Genomic DNA, 18,137 nt, shown 5'->3' on the forward strand with positions numbered 1-18,137 from the left:
GTTGTTACCACCACCCCATGTGGTTTGGGCCCCCCATATTCTTTTTTTTTTTTTTTTAAGTTAATCTTTTTTTTTTCCCCCCCCCCCCCCCCCCCCCCCCCCCCTTACTCTCCTCGTCATCGTCGTGCTCTCCGCGATTACCTACCTATCTAGATACCCAGATGGCCATTCGCACTTTCTCACCCTACTCCTCCCAATACATCCCTTCTCTTTCTACACCTAATCCTAAATACCGATTTTTCTCTCCTAGTTAACTTCTTTCGACTCCTCACCACCTCCACCTCCATCTCCATCCTCATTCCCATATCCCTCTTCATCTTCGTTATCACCACACCTCAACGTCAAGGCTATTTGAGTTGTGATTAGAGCATCTTTATTCAATCTACATCATCTATCAGCAGATTTTAATGAAGCTGCTGCTTCTAATTCTCATGCTTTGATCTCACTTGATTTCTTCTCTCAATCAGTAAGCCATAGCACTATCAAGCACCAGGCGATCACCAGTCTACCAGTCACATCGAACCTACTGACCTAAAGAAAGATACTCGTTGATGCAGGCAATCTAAGTTGGCATCGCCGGTCAACCCAGTAAGTTCCTCATAGCAAGTTCCTTCCGCCGCTCTACTCTTGCCTATTCCCTTCGTTAAAAGCACCTGCCTCGAAAATTATCATCGAGCCTTCAGGATCGCGCCTTCATGTCACATCCAACTACCTTCCTAGCATACTTCATCTCACAGGCTAACGCTGCTCCTTTTCTTCACCTAAAGCATACCCGTTAATTCATTCTTCCTCCTTCTCTGACCCTCCTCTCCGATACCTACTTTACCAGATCTCCTTACCTAACTCCCCATCTCATTGCCTAGATATCTATTACAACAAGAGTTTGGCCATTTCACACGATATTTTCGCATTTGAACCATAACCTTCATTCAAAGCCCTAACCTGCTATCTACACCATTACCTTTTTATCCTATGTTTCTCTGAGCAATGAATTTCATGCTTGAGTAACTTACACGATTCCCCCCCAAGAACTAGTTCAAAGAAGCTATTTCCAAGCTTCGAATCACAGGAAACCCTCAGGTAATATTGCAGCTCTCCTCTTACAAACATATCTAACCGCACCTAAAAATCTACTACACCATTTACCAAGCCAACTTCCCCGTCTTTTGACAGCCCCCGACAAAATGTCATCCCCGGGCGACAATGATGCTACTGGTCAGCCCAGTGGTGACGACTCGATGCAAATTGGGGACAGCGGCATCCCACAACAAGATAATCAGAACGAAGAAGCTGACGATAGTTCTGTCCATGCAAGCGTTCTCAGTATACCATCAGATAGTGATGCGTCATCAAATAGCGACATGTCATCAGTTGGCGAAGATATAACCACTCTAACTATGGCGGAACTCGTCGAAAGGTACCGCCAGCTTCAAAATAGGCATAATCAACTTATCGAAGAGCATGACCAACTCAAGGAAGATCATTTCATCCTTTGGCAAAACTACATTGTCTCATTAGAACACCTGGTAAGATCTATGGAAGATACTTTCACCAAGAATAGGAGGATTCATGAATTAAGGAGAGCTAGAGAAAACGCGCGAAGTACTATCAGGCGAAGAGACCAAACGATACACAATCTGGAGAACCGGATTCGGGGAATCCGCCCACCTCGCACGGTATGTACTATTTCCTAGCCGCCATGTACGTATAGGCATACTAATAATTACTCTTAGCCATGGAGCCAAATGCTTAGGGTATATTACCACGGAGAGGTTGACGAGGACGACGAAGATTGGTATGACAGTATCTACCGCGAGAGCTGTAAACAAGAGAACATGTCACAGACATTGAACGTGTTCCACCCGGATTTTTCCCTCCAAAACGAGGTACTCGGGGAAGCGGCGCGCGCAGATCTCCTCGCCCAGGACGACCACCTGCCTCAAGCGCCTCAGCTTCTGGTAGAACACCACCCGTTCGCATTCGAAATGCTGCCTGCCGATATCCAGGTTAAAATATTTGGGAAGGTGTTTGTGAGGCGCGAGTTAATCCACTGCCTCTCGCGGTTGGACCCTGCGAATCCGCCACTCACATTTCCCGACGAAGACGACCAACACCGAAGCCAACTACCAACCAGATTCCACTTCGGCTCATCGCCGTGCCAGATCATCCGGGCGCGTAAACCTAACCATGTTCTCAGCGCTCTTCTAGTCTGCAGGCGTTGGCTCTATATTGGTACACATGCCTTCTATGGAGGAAATACTTTTGCATTCAGTTCTCTCGGCGAATGGCATCGCTTCTGTAATGGAATCGGCCCCGCGCGTGTCGAGAGGTTGGCAAACGTCGAACTCATGTGGCATGGTGCTCTAATGCCCAAACACCCTACTCAAATCTCCCGTCGTACTCTTGGGCTCTCATGGCTCGCCAAAACTAGACGTCTTCGCACACTAACAGTTCATGTAGCGGAACGTGTGGGAGGGCGTGCGAGACGCAAATATGAGAACAAGAGAGCTAACCGAGTTGAAGAAGACGGCGAGTCTGATCGAGGATCGTTCGATGGCGAGTCTGTCGGCGACCTTCCCTCGGATAGAAACTTCCAGGCATACAAGCTCATGTATGAGCGCACTAAGATGCAGCCTAATTACCGCGGATACCGCTCGATGAGAACTATCCAAGGAATCGATTATGTCTACCAGCTTCGGGGCATGAATTGGGTACGGTTCAAAGAGAGGAACGGCCTCGAACATCGCCAAATAATTCGAGATTGGTCATTCATCAAAGATATCAACACTCTCGTCGCCTTACCGAAGCAGGTTCCTGATGCATTAAAGAGCGAAATCGAAAACTTGACACCATTGTCGGGTTTGGCACAGTGGATTCCTTCGAATAAGGATGTCCAAATGGCGAAGGCCTTCTACGACGAAGACCCCAATGCGGATCCTATAGCTGGCTCTGAGACAAGTGAATCGGACCATGGAATGTTCGGCAATATCTCAGATGGAGATTCTGATGATGACGATGACTCGAGCAGCGGTGGCGGCGATCCCCAAAACCCTACGCTCAACGATCCTACGCCCAATAGCGGTGATGTAGACATTCCAGATCAGGACTTTGATGAAGGCGATGCCCACGAGCTTGACACTCCTCCAGGTAGCGATGACGATGATGACGATGACGATGACGGCGACGACGACGAGGGTGGCGGTAACGGCGGTGGCCAAACCAACAACCCTGCCTCGCCAACAGGTCTCGCGGGGCAGTTTGGCGATTTAAACATAGATACCCAAGAGCATAAGGACGATCATAGCGAACGTTTATTCGTCAGTGAGGGCTCAGGACCCAGCCTTGTTGCCTCCGATCATTTAGATGTCGCCCAAGCACAAACTGCCCACAACAGAGCTATCAGCTCAGAACCTAGCCCACCCGAACCCCCCAGTGCTGGTCTGCGTAGTGCAGAGTCTTCGGGTCCAATAGTGATCGATCTTACCGGTGACAGTGATGACGAATCGTCACTTTTTGTTCGCTCGGCGTCTAAAGCAAAATCTGTCAAAACCGAACCTAACACGGATGTTGATGGCAACTCGTCGCCGCTCTTTGTCCGTTCCGAGCCACCAACCGAAGCAGCCATGGGCGGAAGTGACCAAAATACACAAGATGTAACTATGGCTGACGCGCCAACACGAAATGGCGATAATCTTGATATACCCTTTGATGAGTCAGAGTCGTCCGAAGATGACAGGGAGGATACCCCTCCAGATAGTGACGATAGCGATTCAGATGACCCCGGCGGAAGCATGACCACCAGTCATGCATCCCGCCCCCCTGCAAAGCGACCCAGTAAGGGCCGCTCGGATGTCGGAAGCAAGACCAAGCGCCCTAGACTAGGCGGCTTCAAGATTTCCCCTTCCTGATCATAGCCAAGGGCTATTGAGGATAAATCGCATTTAATCTTATTTACTACATCCTCTCGCGTCTATACAAGATGTGTAGCGACTTGGAAAAGTTGCGATCCCAGATTCTACTTCCTTCAATATTCTCATACATTGGCATCCTAGGCGATGTACTTTCTCTTACATAAATTCTCTACCGAACTTTCTAATTGAACTCGAAAGTTCATGCCATTATTCTCGAACCATCTAACAGATATCTATCTCAACTTAGTTACATACAACTTGTCTAGATTCCAAGTCACCCACGGGTAGTCAGCTCATATCTCCTACCAACAGAGACACCATCGTATTTCAAGCTGAAAAATACATTCAAAATCTACTATCAGGCAACATACCCGAAAGCCTAGGTTACAATCCTCATTGCGCTCACACATACCCACGTTAATTTCCTATCCACCTAGTAGTCTAGGTGCACCTCAATAACTTTGCTTGGGATAAGCATCCTCCCCGATACAAATTTGACTTACTATGCCGAAACTTCAACCATACTCTTCGGTTTACTTAATCGATGCAATTTCATTGTCGTTTCAATATCACCAATACCTCCTAGGTCACCAAAAATCAATACATAAGGGCTTGCTCACATATTGCTAGGATAGGGATTTGTCTGTTGGAATGAATATGAAGATTTATGCGCTGATTTCAATGAGCCCGGATTAGGGAAAGCCTCAGTTACACAGCTAGATACCGATAGCACACACCAAAGCAGTGCAAGAATGATCACCACTCATGATTTTCCATAATGCGTTTTACTTCCTCAACTAATGATTTTCGTGACTTATTGATGTGGTATCTAAAACTTAGTCAAATACAACCTTGCGCCCTTGAAATGCTACTTTTTGACCTTCCTCCTTAGCTTTCTTAGCTGCGGCCCAACTAGGATGTAGAGGGCCTGTATCATCTCTTTTAGGAGGGGCTTTGGGCTTTGGCTTCTCTTCCCTCACCTGCGAGTTGTAATTTCTCTCCCGGTCTCTTCCCTGCAAATGTTGCTGACGCTCGGGGTGTATATGCTTATTGTCAAAGGGATTATGAATGCCCTTCTTCCAAGGCTTATTAGATCCATCGTCGTCACCAACAGCGCCCCGTCGCATATCCCAACCCTGATCCCTCCCCTTTGCATTTTGCTGATTTTGAAGATGTTTGGCTTTTTCTTTGTATTTCTTCTCCCAGATAGCTTGTCGTGCTCGCTGGCCTCGTCGGTTCTTCCGCGCGGGTTCGAGATCAAGATCAGACGCCTCGGATTCGGAGCCGGAAATATAACCACCCATTAATGTAGGTAGAAAGGCTGAGTTACCAGCTGATACAGGACCGTTTTTCGCAGTTTTCGTGGTTTTTGCTTTCTTAGAAGGTGGGATTGATGCAGATTCGGAGTCCGAACCGTCGCTCTCCGAAATATCTAAATCCTCTTCTTCTGGCTCGGATGATTCGGCGGATGAGATAGATATATCATCGGCGGTTGGTGCTCTTCGAAGTGACCGCGCCTTACTATCAACAGCAAGTTCATCTTCGCTCGCCCCATCTTCGTCCGATTCGTCCTCATCGCTCGAGGAGCCCGCCACGAAGATGTCGTATCGCGACCATGCTCGTTCCTCGGCATCACTATCCGAGAAGCCCTCAAATTCCTGTCCATCCGAAGGGCCATCTTCCTCATTTTCGTCGCTCTCGAGATCTTGGTCTTCATCCGCTATTGTCTCTCGTTTCCTTTTAAGCAGCACCAGTTCCGGCTCTTGGTCTAAATCAGATTGCTCCCCATCGTCTTCCTCTTCCTCTTCCTCTTCCTCTTCCACGTCCTTTTTACCAGCTTTACGTATCGTCGCGCCGGAGTCCCTATCATCAGCCTGTTCTTCCTTCTCCGCCCTACTATCCTTCTTCTCTTTCTTCCCCTTGCCTCCCTTCTTCATCTTCTCCGGCATAGGCACCCTCAGCGCAATGCAAGTACCCATAATAGCCTCCTCAACAACATCGCGGATCTGTTTTCGATTGCATAACGCACTCGTAACATTATGCAACGCAGCCTTCTCTTCCTCAGACAAGCCCTCGGGTTTCGGAATCGGCCGTACGATATCGGAGGGTAGGCGGGGGGACTCGGCGATGCCTTTAATTTTTAGGAGCGACGAGCAAAGATGCGCATGTGCGGCTTGCTGGAGATCGAGACTCTAATTATTTTCAATTGCACGTTAGCCCATATTCCCACATTCAAACAAATTGCAAATATTAAGAACATACCTTTAATACAGCAACCTCCCTCTCAAGCCTCGCCGTCTTATCGGAATCGGTCTGCGCTTCGCGAATGCGCTTGCTCAGACGTTGACGCTCGAAGCCCTTCGTTGTCTTCATTCCCCGCGCTAATTCCTTGTGCCATTGTGTCAATTTCTCCTCGAGGCTAGGCTCATGACTCCGTTTTCGTTTCGGCATGTTGTGTGGTGGGAAAATGTTGTGCTTGATTTTTCTAGAAATTTAGAAATTTTGCGACGCTGGAAAAAGATTTGGAGAGATAAGCTTGTTATTTACATATAGTGCTTATCGGATAACTAGATACCACCATACTAGGCTTACGTAGATATACCGTTTACAGCTCCGACGATACTTCAACTTCCATTACAGTAAATAAATTCTGGGATGTTTTCATAATTCTATAGTTTCGTAGTAGTATATTGATATAAAATTATTTTTCATTTGTTTGAGGATTTATCTTGTGCTTCTAGCAAGGGCAATATCTCCTAACAGATCATGTTTTGCACCCTCCATAGCAGCGCACGATTAAGATAATCTCAAAACGAAATTCAGATCGCGGAACTGCAGCTTTTTTTTTTTTTTTTATTTAATAATCGATTGAACTTATTTCTAGCATAGATCGTGTCCAATAAGAGTTCTGTGATTACCTTATTAAGAAAAAGGTCTCTTTTCCTTACTTCTTTCTGCCGGATGTGTGGGTACCAAGGAAGTGGAAAGTTATCCCGCAGCCCACAGCATCCCATTCCGGCGTAGCTATCGCGACATCGGGTGCCACTGTGGGTGGGTAACCCACCTGCGCACTGGATCCCTACAACACGCGGGACCTACCCAGTTGTCATTGAAAATGACGACTCGTGTGGTGATGGATCAGCGCTAAGAGATTAGTCTTCAGACAGTCATCTTTTGCACCTTCGTATATAAGGGTATAAGCGGAGTCCTATGTGCTATGAAAATAGTCAGCTTAGCCCAAAGGCTTATTTAGTTAAATATTCATCTCCCATTCCCCGGGCTCTCACACCGTCAGAAATAGAGCGATTTACTCGGTTCTGGGATATCAGTGAATATGGCGACTTCAAACCCAAGCTCGGCTGCACTCGGCGCCGAAAATTTATTCAGTGTCAAGGACATGGTTGCGGTCGTAACGGGCGGTGGGACAGGTCGGTTAGGCCCGATTCCCCATAGTAAATATGCCACCTCGTTGCTAACAACCCCATTTCAGGCATTGGGTTCATGATCACTAAAGCACTCGCTACTAACGGCGCTTCTAAAGTGTATATATTGGGCCGACGTCTGAATGCTTTGCAGCAAGCCGCAGCGCAGATAGGCTCAGGCAACGTGATCCCGGTGACCTGCGATGTAACGTCTAAGGAGTCGCTACAGTCTGCAGTTGATCAAATTCAACAGGAGGTCGGTTTTGTGAACCTGGTAGTCTGCAACTCGGGCATCGGCGGGCCGTATGGAAACCGACCTAAGCCCGAGACCACGCTTGACGAGTTCATCGAGGCTAACCTATCTGTCCCTCCCGAGGACTACACCAACACCTTCGGCGTTAATACAACCGCGGTTTGGTATACTGCTATGTCATTCCTTAAGCTCCTCGATGCTGGCAATAAGAAGAGGAACGTAGAGCAAAAGAGCCAGGTAGTCGCAATCAGCAGTATCGGCGGCTTAAACAAGATAAATACCGGCGGTTTCGCGTATGGGCAGAGCAAAGCCGCATGTATACATCTCATTAAACATTTAAGCGTGGTGTTGCCGCAATGGGATATCCGAGCTAATGTTATATGTCCCGGTTGTAAGTTGTCCTGGCGAATCTTCGCCGGAGAAACCACTCAGGTACCGATGCCCACTTATGCTGACTTATGTTTAGTGTATCCAAGCGAGATGTCAGCTCCGATAATTGAGAAAGGAGGGATTGGAAAGAACATGATACCGCTCGAGCGTGCCGGAGATGAAAAGGATATGGGAGGCACGATACTCTACCTCGCGTCAAGAGCGGGAGCTTATTGCAACGGTACCGTCATCGTGACAGACGGGGGAAGATTAACGACTTTCCCTTCAACATTCTAGGTCATATGAGAGCAGAATGGTTGTCGCGCGGATAAAACTTTGGCCAAGCTTCTATCAGTTACCGATCTGCGCATCTGCTTTCTATTATAAATTTAAGACTGGCATATATTTTGCGCGGGAGCTTAAGAAAATTTTGCTTTCAAATCTATTCAGCCTCGTTTTCGAAAGTCGCGCTCACAGATCGTAGAAAACGGTGAGAGATCTCGGACAACTGTCATGGTGGAACTGGTCCGGTCACCCGAACCGAGGACGCCGTGCCATGTATCAATACCCGAGGTCAGCCACCTTGTCCTTGTGGGTACTGAATTTCGGCCCTGAGAGCATGATATTACATCCTTAGTAATTATAACGGCTCTTCGGAGCTAGTGTGTTGGTGGTGTTTCGAAATGTCCCTAGTAGTAGGGTGAGATATTTCCCCTGCCCACATATCCAGGTGGTTCCTATAAGGTAAGCACAGTGATTCATGATTAAGCGATTAATAAGACGATGCCACGGAAGAGGAAAATGTGGAAACATAGTGCCGCATAGAAAGATCGTAAAATTTATGCCAAGTAGATACGGTCGAACGGTTTTCAGGTGGGTTAGGGGTGATTTAGCCACGAAGCCGGGAGATGGGATGCAGCCTCGAATGTTAAGGCACATCGACCATGTACTGGCCCCCGATATCCGGGCCTCACAAAATCACGATCCCATCGAGTCCCCACGTGTATCTACCGCTCATAGATAAGGTGGATGTTGAAAAGTTGGCCTGCCCCTGCCTGACTATGCAGTTCTAGGCCAATCATCGAACGCTGTTAGAAGTGAGCGGTAATGTTGGAGTTCCTTAAAAAATAGATTCCAGTAATAGCGAAAACGGCAGCCGAAATAAATCAATTGCGGCCTTTCCCTATGACAGGTCTTTGCTTTACTACGTCAATCTACACTTGTAGTTCAACCGGAACCACATCAACTGTAACGAGGACTTCCGCGACTCGGTGACGACTCGGCAGTGATTCGACAGATACGCCGAAAGTGTTGGGGAGAGAAGTAAGGCGACAGAGACATATCGGTGAAACTTCCCAAGTCGCTTACGGTATCTGACAAACCGGATTATTACTTCGTCGGTCACATAAGACTCGTCGTGAGCTAGTTTATCCCGCAGCTCTGGGTCTTTGGTTTTAAGATCGGGACGATCCGGCTAGGTGGATCCTCGCGTAGACCTAGCAACCCTGCGCAATTTTGCGCGTGTATCTAAAGGCAAAAACTGCAGGTAGTTGTTGTTTTTCATCGCTTCTTGTTGTCGTAAACATTTTTCTACCTCCCCTTTTTGTCATACGACGAAGCCTACACATAAGCTAGGGCCAGGCGCCAAGGGGGTAAAACCGATCATGAAGGCATCTTGTTATCGAGGTACGCGCAAAGTTTTTTCCAAACTTTCCCAAGCTGGAGATCGATGGATCCCAGGGTTTCCGGCCCGTCTCCGGATGAGTTCGGCGCATGAAAATGCATTGTGATGATAACTAGGATCAAATCATGAGGTGTATCGCGCGTATTCAGCCAATTAACAGTCTAGTCTTTAGATGTTCCGTTCACCTTTTGCCGAGGACAACACGCGCTTCGTTGAAGCCCGATCGCGTCTAAATGCGCATTAGCAAATGGGTAGCGGCCAGGTTAAGTACTTCACCCAAGCCCAAACCCATTTATAATGAAAATGAAACCGAATAATAAGGGCCGGGAAATCCGCTCTCAGATGTTTCGTGGTCACAAGGACATTTGGTGGTATTGAAATATCTATGTCGGTTATTGCAAGCGACAAATATTTAAGCTTGGCTTCCAGTGGGAGTCCAGTGGAAAAAGAGTGACAAAATATTGATCTAGTTTTAGATTGGAGAAATAAAGATGCAGGCATCCCATTTGAGAATGAACCTGGTCTAGTGCGTTCCACTTTACATGCAGATTTTGGCCAATCAAATACCACTTATTCTTAAGGCGACGAAAGCTACATAGCTTGACGTCACCTACCGATAGCAGGTACTTCTTGTACATGCTTGTATCCTATACCTTATGGCTGTCTTTCTAGAGATCCCGGAATGTCCTCTTTTACCATGAATAATATCAGTCTCGAAGCCATTTATTGAGAATTTTCCTCGTTTTTGCACTTATACGATTCCTTCTATGATTGAAATCGTATAATAGATCTTGTTGAGCTCATCCAGCTAAAATATTAGCACGTGCTTATCGATAAATACCTATTGTATGCAAGCTAAGGCAGCTCAGCTCCGGCGTGTAGGGACTTTACCCCGCAACCAAGACAACTGTCGGGACAAGGGACGAGGATATTACGGCATCTTTCGAGGCACAGGACAAACTACATTCGAACACCAAAAGCTATAGAAACAATGATCTTCAGCCCTTATTCATCTTGCGGGCATTCGGACGATTTTCGGGCTCTGTGGCTTTCAAGATGATGAAATAGAACTCCAGTTTCCGAGGTCTTTTGTCTTTGTCAACACCTATGTACGGACATCCGCATACCTGATACCAAGCGCAGTTTAAGAAATCCCGGTTGAACGGGGAGCAGCAGCGCAGATCTCAACCACGCAATGCCGAGATCCATCCAGCTAGACTTGCCATGCGCTCTCATGTACCATGTACCGTTGGTAGTCCGCCTTTGATGTGACTATACCCAGGCTACCTTCAAATGTTGTCAAGACTCTTGCCTAAGCTATACTTTTCGAGATGATAGCAATAGCTTCTTATCACTCGAAAAATATTATAATTTGAGGATATTGCCAAGGTTAGTTAGCCGACATATCAAGGTGACATAATTGATAGATGCGGTACACGAAAGCCACGTCTGGAAGACATGTATCACTACCAGCAATTACACAGCATTGACCTACTTCCAATCTGATGTCGATATGATGGATGCTATGTGCAAGCCCCGCATTTTGATCTTCTCGGTAGTCCTGTCCAACTAACCTCCAACTTATACGTGGTAGGTATAGGATGAGATGCGACAATAAACCAATGAGGATTCGGGTATTCGAGGGTGAAGGAGGTAGGGAAAACCAGAAAGAGGAGAAAAGAGAAGCTGCCAATGGATAGGACCACATGGTTTGTGCCTGGTCGCGCCCTGCTTTCCTTGTTATCATTTTACTTTCACTTTACATAAAGTGAAGGTTCTTACCTAGTTCCGTTACTTCTTTCCTTTCATTCTTCTGCCTTTAGCTTTAGCTACTCGTGATAAATCTAGAGTTTGCTTCTGCATGACTACGGCACCTATCCCCTATTTCTTCCTACTCTTCCTACCCTTTTCAACAACAACCGAGGTCACTACAAGAGGCATTCCAATACATTGACCCGAACTTCTACTTAGCTTCCTGACATTGCCGACCGTGTCGGTTCAATCAACTTTTTTCCCTTTGAATCTAAAAGAAGTTGAGATCCCGTCCTTTTTGCTAGGCTGATCTGGTGCTCCTCCATCATATTGGTCGTGCTTTGTCTTCTCCAACTCATTACCTCCCTCTCGAACCCCTGCTCTCTTCTTAGCCGTCCCGTCCGTGTTGATCGCGTGTCCAGTCAATTCTACATACAAATATTAGTTGCTTATTATTATCTGTCGATTTTTTTGATCTTGTCAGAATCCAATTCAATAATTTTGCTTCGAATTATTTTATTTCGCAGCGGAATATTCCTTCGGGCTGACATCATCTTGCTTTTTTACTCGCTACGTTGTCGGAGCTCCCTACATACAGCTTCTAGCTTGTTGAGCTCAACCAGATACCAGATCCCTCCGTCATCCTGCGGGTCTCGGTGAGCTTACCTCGACCCAAAACTGAAGGCTTGCAATCCTAGATTCTAATTGGTGAAAATAGGAATTAGTGTCCGGTTGATCTATTAATTGTACTGAGACATTGTTGCACAAGTTGGTCTCCCCCCAATTTCGTTGTCTATTATTGCTATTATTGTCCCCGCCGGTATCCATCCAACATCCTCAACATTAACTATCACTATCCACCGTGGTCAATTTACTACCCTATTGGTGGATCTTTCTTCGCACACCTGGAACGGGTATCCGAGATGCTACCCTAACGACTGTTTGTTCTGCGTGGTACCTGTTATGGCATCTTTACTGGACCTTCATTTACCTTAACCGCCTATTTCCTATCTTTTCCGATGAGGTCCACATCTGCAACAATCTGCATATGTCATAATAGATAATCAAGCCGTCAACCACATTACCGTTTGGACCTGCGAAATGAAGCCGAAGTACACATCGGTTATCTTTCCACCTCGGTCATGGTCTGGTTTTTCTCGTCTCGTTGTCTGGCGGATGTTGGATCCCGTCAACCAATGGCGCTCCGCCGGACCTTCGCTGGAGTTCCCTCCCTAGTCCGGTTCATAGTATAAGCTTACCAGCCCATCTCACCATATTAAAAGCGAGCCAAAGTCGCACTTCGGACATGGTGCTAACCATATATCGTTTATTTTAGCTTTCCATTTCTTCTATTTTTCTAGTCCTGTTTCTAGAGTTTAGACGGGCCTGGGCCTTGCGTCAGTGTACGATTTCTTCGACTCCTTATTGTCTTGCCTCTTGATTGGGAATTATGAGCTCCAACACTCTGAAGCAAGCCGCGGAAGCAGCACGAACTAAGTCGTCCGCCATGAGCAAGCAAGGCTCAGAGACCGTTGCCGCCGTGGGAAATGATTTCCTACACACCCCTGTTATGCGGGCGGCCCTTCCCTTCCTCAACGGCGGTGTATCTGGGATGGTGGCGACTACTGTTATCCAACCCGTGGATATGATCAAAGTACGATTACAACTTGCAGGTGAGGGTGTTGCTACTGGACCGAAACCTACTCCGTTATCGGTCACGCGAGATATTCTCGCCCAGGGCAAAGTCCTCGACTTATACACCGGTCTCTCGGCTGGTTTACTTCGCCAAGCTGTATACACCACAGCGAGATTGGGCTTTTTCGACACGTTTATGAAGAGCTTAGCAGTTCGCGCCAAGGAGAAGGGCACTCAAATCAGCTTTGTTGAGCGAGCGAGCGCAGGTCTTGCGGCGGGTGGGATAGCAGCCTTCGTCGGAAACCCAGCCGATCTTGCCCTCATTCGTATGCAGTCGGATGGCCTCAAACCTATCGCCGAGCGGAAGAACTACAAGTCCGTCATCGATGCGTTATCGACGATCGTCAAGTCCGAAGGAGTCACCGCACTATGGGCGGGTGCTACACCAACAGTGGTACGAGCCATGTCACTCAACTTAGGTCAACTAGCCTTCTTCTCGGAAGCCAAAGCCCAACTCAAGACACGCACCACCTGGTCCGCTCAATCGCAAACTTTAACAGCCAGTGCTATTGCCGGTTTCTTCGCCTCATTCCTTAGCTTACCCTTCGATTTCGTGAAAACGAGACTACAGAAGCAGCAACGCGGTCCCGACGGCAAACTACCGTACAAGAGTATGACGGACTGCTTCGTCAAGGTTGCAAAGCAGGAAGGCCTAACGCGCTTTTACCGTGGATTCGGCACGTATTACGTGCGTATTGCCCCGCACGCGTAAGTTGAAACCCCCCAATTCCGAATATCGGACCCACCTAGTAAAGACGCATGCTAATATGATGTTACCTACAGCATGGTTACTTTAATTGTCGTGGACTATCTCGGCTGGTTGACTAGATGATTTAGTAACCCCGATTTTTATAACTAATAACGGTCTTTTTTTTGTTATTTTCCTTTTATATGTATCTTCGCGCAAAAGCTGTCTGAAGAAACTGGCCGGGGCGTTTAAACGGTTATTATCGTGGGATAGCATCGACAAATGTCATTTATTGGGGGATTGATTCATTGGGAATACCATTCGTACATACTACATACTATAACATCTATATAGTCTTCAATGCAGAATGCAAAACAGCGTTCACTATACAATATTTTTTCTATGCCTCCAATTGTTCGAATCTACATCTCCACATAGCTAGCTTATATTGCTTCTATGCCGTATCCCGATCCTACACACTCCTCTTAGTGCAAACGATCCAGTTCAAGTAACCACAGGGCCAGAGGAACTGCTCTTTTCCGCTGTGTACTTCCCAATTCTCGGCATCGGGGGCACCGCAAGTGCGGAGAAGAGCTTCGACTTCATCCGCAGTACGGGTACGTAGACACGAAATAAGACCGTCGAAGACAAGGACAAAGGGTACGACGGGGATTATGTACACGAAGAAGAGACGGACGGGCGACCACCAGTAGAGAAGCGGCGCGATTAGGAAGATGAAGAAACCGAATATGAAGCAGGTTAGTAGGCCTGTGGGGGTTCGGTCTTGGAGCTCGAAGATGCTGTGGCGGGACTTCAGTTAGCAATTTTGATCTTGGATCCGTCCCACTGCTTGGTTTGAGGGGGACTTACCCAAATCCTTCACTAGTCTCAACAGTATTCTTCAAGATAGCACGCGCGAGGTTATCATCGAAATGGTGGAAGGCTAAATTGAACAGTCGGAATATACCCTTTTTGCTACCCTCTTTCCTAGCATATTGCTGTAACAAGTCTGCGGGTGCGTTGGCGGCGTCGACCGGGTGGTTGACGTATGTTAGGTGCTCGCTTTGCTTGCTGGCTGCGGCCCAGGACTCGACGTGTGGGTGCAGGTCTGTTAGGACGAATTGTACTTGTCCGTCCCCATCTTCGGTGGTATCAAGAACGGTTGTGGATTTCGCTTTGGGATCTGCAACGGCGGCGTAGCTTGGTGTGGTATCGGATGCGGCTTGGCTTTCGCTGTTTACGACGCCTGATGAGGCGGTGGCTGGGACTTGGTGTACATTGTTTCCGTTTGTTGTGCTGGGGGAGGAGGCTAGGCGTTGGTTCAGGGCTCGCTCGATGGAGGGGGTTGGGCCGCCGGCTCCGGCGCAGAAGTCGATGTATGTACGTTGCGAGGCCGAGGCACCGAGCATGCGTCGTAGGATGTCGGCGACGATGGTGGCGGGGCTGCTGGGCTGGAGGATTGGGATGTGGACGGTCCAGGCGTGTGTTAGACCGGTCTGGACGTAGGCGCGGAGGAACGAAGGGAACCTGAGAGTAGTTTGGTGAGTGAGGTTGTTGAGGCTGGATAATGCGGGCAGGAAAGGGGACCTAGACATGATCTAGATCTATAGTAGTAATACCGTCGGATACGAGCCGGTGATCTGCTGGTCTCGCATCTCGGGGTTGTTCGCGGCATATAACCAATTGGGGAGGTTTGGCGTTATAGTGCTTGTGATTATGGGCTTGGCTGTATGGACTTACCACGGCTGGTCGTCGATCTCCCATAGATGCATCCGGGGAATCCAAGGCTTTGCCATTTTGATTTGTTGGTTTGTTGATACTCAATATGCTGTGATCGTTTGTTGGATCCGTAGATTTCAAGCAATTGGCTCAACAGTGAAAGTAGTAAGCAGCAACAAATCAATTGATGAAGCTTGATATTTGTGAACCAGCACAATTGACCTTGGATGAATTTAAAAAGAGAGAAAATGAGGGAATTGAGCTGTCTAGCTTCCTTCGTTGGCGTCATCATGACAGCTTCGTGACAGGAGCTTCTGTCGAGTTTCGAGTTTGAGCTCGGACATGGTTCCAGGGCATTTCCAGGGTGTTTAGGTAGTATTAGGCAGTAGAAAGAAATAGCTAGAGTAGGAGGAACAGGGGTGTTAGAAGGGTACCGGCGCTATCGTGCGTCATTGATGTAAGGCTGAGACGGTGGTACAAAGGGAGAAATTGTACCCCTGAATGCATGCGACAAACTAACCCCAACCACCCCCAAACGCTGTAAGTCCTCTGCTCCTCTAACTCCTCACTACAGGCCAATGGGGCACTGCTTATTTCCCCTCAATTACATACTTTTTTCATAATTGATGGTATACTTCCTCCAGGCTTATTGTTGAAGTTACATGCTAAAGTCTCATTTACCAATAAATGACTTAGTTTCGCCAAACTATAGCTATTGAGCCATTGTAACATGAAGCTCTTAGAAGGGTTAATAGCCCTGGGGTTGGGATTACTTGGGGTAATTGTTGTCTATCGCTTCAGTTTGCGAACCCCCACACTTCGACGAAACGGCGTCCCTTTGAAGTATGTATACCATATCTCGATCATAACTAAGAATCAAAAGTTGACATTTAACTAGAAAACCGCCGAATACTCTACCTTTCGTGGGAAATGGAATCCTCTTTCTTCGGCCGCGCTGGAAACTTTTCTCGTGGTTCGAAAAATGTGAGAAGCAATTCGGCTACGAGACATTTCAAATTAGTGTCCCCACTCTACCGCCGGGCGTCGTGATCAATGACCCGAAGAATTTGGAGTACATCTTTAAGAATGAAGCCATATTTTCCAAGGGCGACTTCTTCAAGAAGCTATCCTGGGATTTGTTCGGAAATGGAATCATCAATGTCGACGGTGAATTATGGAAGGCTCAGAGGAAAGCTGGGCTCGCTTTTCTCAGCGCTTCCAACATGAGAGTCTTAACAGATGTTGCGCTACCCCGGTATCTCGATCGCGCTGTGGAGGATCTACGAGCACAGAGTGGTGCTAGGAAAATAGTGAATCTCCAAACTGTCTTCCACGAAATCACTAGCCAACTTATGGGGAAGATGGCTTATGACATGGAAATGCATGCTGATGATGAATTTACAACTGCTTTTGAATATGCATCGGGAGCGACAACAGAGCGTTTCCAGAATCCATTATGGTCTGTTACTGAACCGTACACTGGTGCCCAGTTTAAAAAGGCGCTCAATACGATTCGTACTTTTGGTCACAAAATTGTGGACAACGCCATTAACAAAAGTGGAGAGAAACGATCCCAATCGACCTCCGACAGATTGGATAAGATATCTGGCAGTCTAATACATTCGCTATTAGAAGTTTTCGGAGATGATCGAAAGATGATATCTGACGCTGCTCTAAATTACCTATCCGCCGGCAGAGACACCGTTGCTCAAGCCCTTACATGGTGTATATATACACTGATGTCCGAGGGGGCGGTTGTTGATAGAATGCGAGATGAGCTACAGAAGTTTCTTAGCAACAAGGATGGGGACGTCAATTCGGCCGCTTTCACACCAGCATCGCTACCATACACCACAGCAGTTTTTTACGAAACATTACGATTGTACCCACCAATCCCTTTCGAGATTAAGCAATGTGAAAAAGCAACCACCTTACCCGATGGCACTTTTCTTCCGGAGAGGTCCATAGTCTTTTGGTGCACGTGGGCTATGAATAGGTCGGAAACTAGCTGGGGAGAAGAAGCCGAATCCTTCCAGCCTGAGAGATGGCTAACAGCGGACGGCAAGCTAATTACGAAGAGTGCTGCTGAATTTCCGGTATTCAATGGTGGCCCGCGCTTGTGTCTTGGAAAACGGATGGCAGAACTATTAGCTGTTCAAGTCATTGCCACTATGGTGCTGAAGTTCAATTTCATTCCAGCCTTTGGGGGCGAACGAATCAGCAAAAGCAGTCTCACATTACCGATGAAGGGCGGGCTTCCATGCCTTGTCGAACCCAGGACGCCGAACAAAACACAATCGATACCATCATAATCCTAAATAGAGCATTAAATTACTTATCTATTATTATCCTCCCATCTATCTGTCTATCGTCTCAATCTCATAAGTAAGCAATCCTCGTACTATGTTAACGGTAACCCGGTGATTCGAGTAAATGATAATTCCTGCACTCTAGGTAGGCTTGTCCAAAAATCATATTATTTTATCATTCACCTAGTCAAATAAAACAAGGTAGAATCAAGCGACTAAAGCGTAAATATTTAATTTCCCTCGTATCGCGCTTAATATTGGGTTTCAATCTTCCATTGCTCATTCTTCGACAGCTCATCAAAGGCACAACGTGTACCTACCTATACTTGAAGATC

General features: G+C 47.1%; 6 protein-coding genes across 6 annotated transcripts; 4 read left to right on the forward strand and 2 right to left on the reverse strand.

The window, feature by feature from the left end:
* Positions 1-1,184: 1,184 nt before the first annotated feature.
* Positions 1,185-3,908, forward strand: F4822DRAFT_430449 (uncharacterized protein; the record flags this gene model as incomplete). The annotated part of the gene is made up of 2 exons (XM_051461303.1): positions 1,185-1,676; positions 1,734-3,908. 2 exons carry the CDS (start codon positions 1,185-1,187, stop codon positions 3,906-3,908), a joined length of 2,667 nt encoding a protein of 888 aa, XP_051313476.1.
* Positions 3,909-4,202: 294 nt separating this feature from the next.
* On the reverse strand, positions 4,203-6,546 carry F4822DRAFT_290332 (Bud-site selection protein). Its single transcript, XM_051455009.1, has 2 exons — positions 6,174-6,546; positions 4,203-6,103 (listed from the first exon to the last, which is right to left on the reverse strand). Exons 1-2 carry the CDS (start codon positions 6,360-6,362, stop codon positions 4,748-4,750), a joined length of 1,545 nt encoding a protein of 514 aa, XP_051313477.1. The 5' UTR covers positions 6,363-6,546; the 3' UTR covers positions 4,203-4,747.
* A 539-nt stretch (positions 6,547-7,085) lies between these two features.
* F4822DRAFT_290343 (NAD(P)-binding protein) lies at positions 7,086-8,420 on the forward strand. Its single transcript, XM_051455010.1, has 3 exons — positions 7,086-7,339; positions 7,402-7,977; positions 8,053-8,420. The coding sequence occupies exons 1-3, from the start codon at positions 7,246-7,248 to the stop codon at positions 8,250-8,252; spliced, it is 870 nt and encodes a 289-aa protein (XP_051313478.1). The 5' UTR covers positions 7,086-7,245; the 3' UTR covers positions 8,253-8,420.
* A 4,110-nt stretch (positions 8,421-12,530) lies between these two features.
* Positions 12,531-14,082, forward strand: F4822DRAFT_290382 (mitochondrial carrier). The gene is made up of 2 exons (XM_051455011.1): positions 12,531-13,794; positions 13,870-14,082. The coding sequence occupies exons 1-2, from the start codon at positions 12,842-12,844 to the stop codon at positions 13,916-13,918; spliced, it is 1,002 nt and encodes a 333-aa protein (XP_051313479.1). The 5' UTR covers positions 12,531-12,841; the 3' UTR covers positions 13,919-14,082.
* A 70-nt stretch (positions 14,083-14,152) lies between these two features.
* F4822DRAFT_407344 (uncharacterized protein) lies at positions 14,153-15,871 on the reverse strand. The gene is made up of 3 exons (XM_051458480.1): positions 15,515-15,871; positions 14,645-15,301; positions 14,153-14,574 (listed from the first exon to the last, which is right to left on the reverse strand). Exons 1-3 carry the CDS (start codon positions 15,568-15,570, stop codon positions 14,247-14,249), a joined length of 1,041 nt encoding a protein of 346 aa, XP_051313480.1. The 5' UTR covers positions 15,571-15,871; the 3' UTR covers positions 14,153-14,246.
* Positions 15,872-16,022: 151 nt separating this feature from the next.
* Positions 16,023-17,866, forward strand: F4822DRAFT_407345 (cytochrome P450). The gene is made up of 2 exons (XM_051458481.1): positions 16,023-16,336; positions 16,392-17,866. Exons 1-2 carry the CDS (start codon positions 16,224-16,226, stop codon positions 17,803-17,805), a joined length of 1,527 nt encoding a protein of 508 aa, XP_051313481.1. The 5' UTR covers positions 16,023-16,223; the 3' UTR covers positions 17,806-17,866.
* Positions 17,867-18,137: the final 271 nt, after the last annotated feature.

Source organism: Hypoxylon trugodes (genome assembly GCF_022578975.1).
Source record: "Hypoxylon trugodes strain CBS 135444 unplaced genomic scaffold F4822scaffold_6, whole genome shotgun sequence".
NCBI classification, from domain to species: Eukaryota; Fungi; Ascomycota; class Sordariomycetes; order Xylariales; family Hypoxylaceae; genus Hypoxylon; species Hypoxylon trugodes.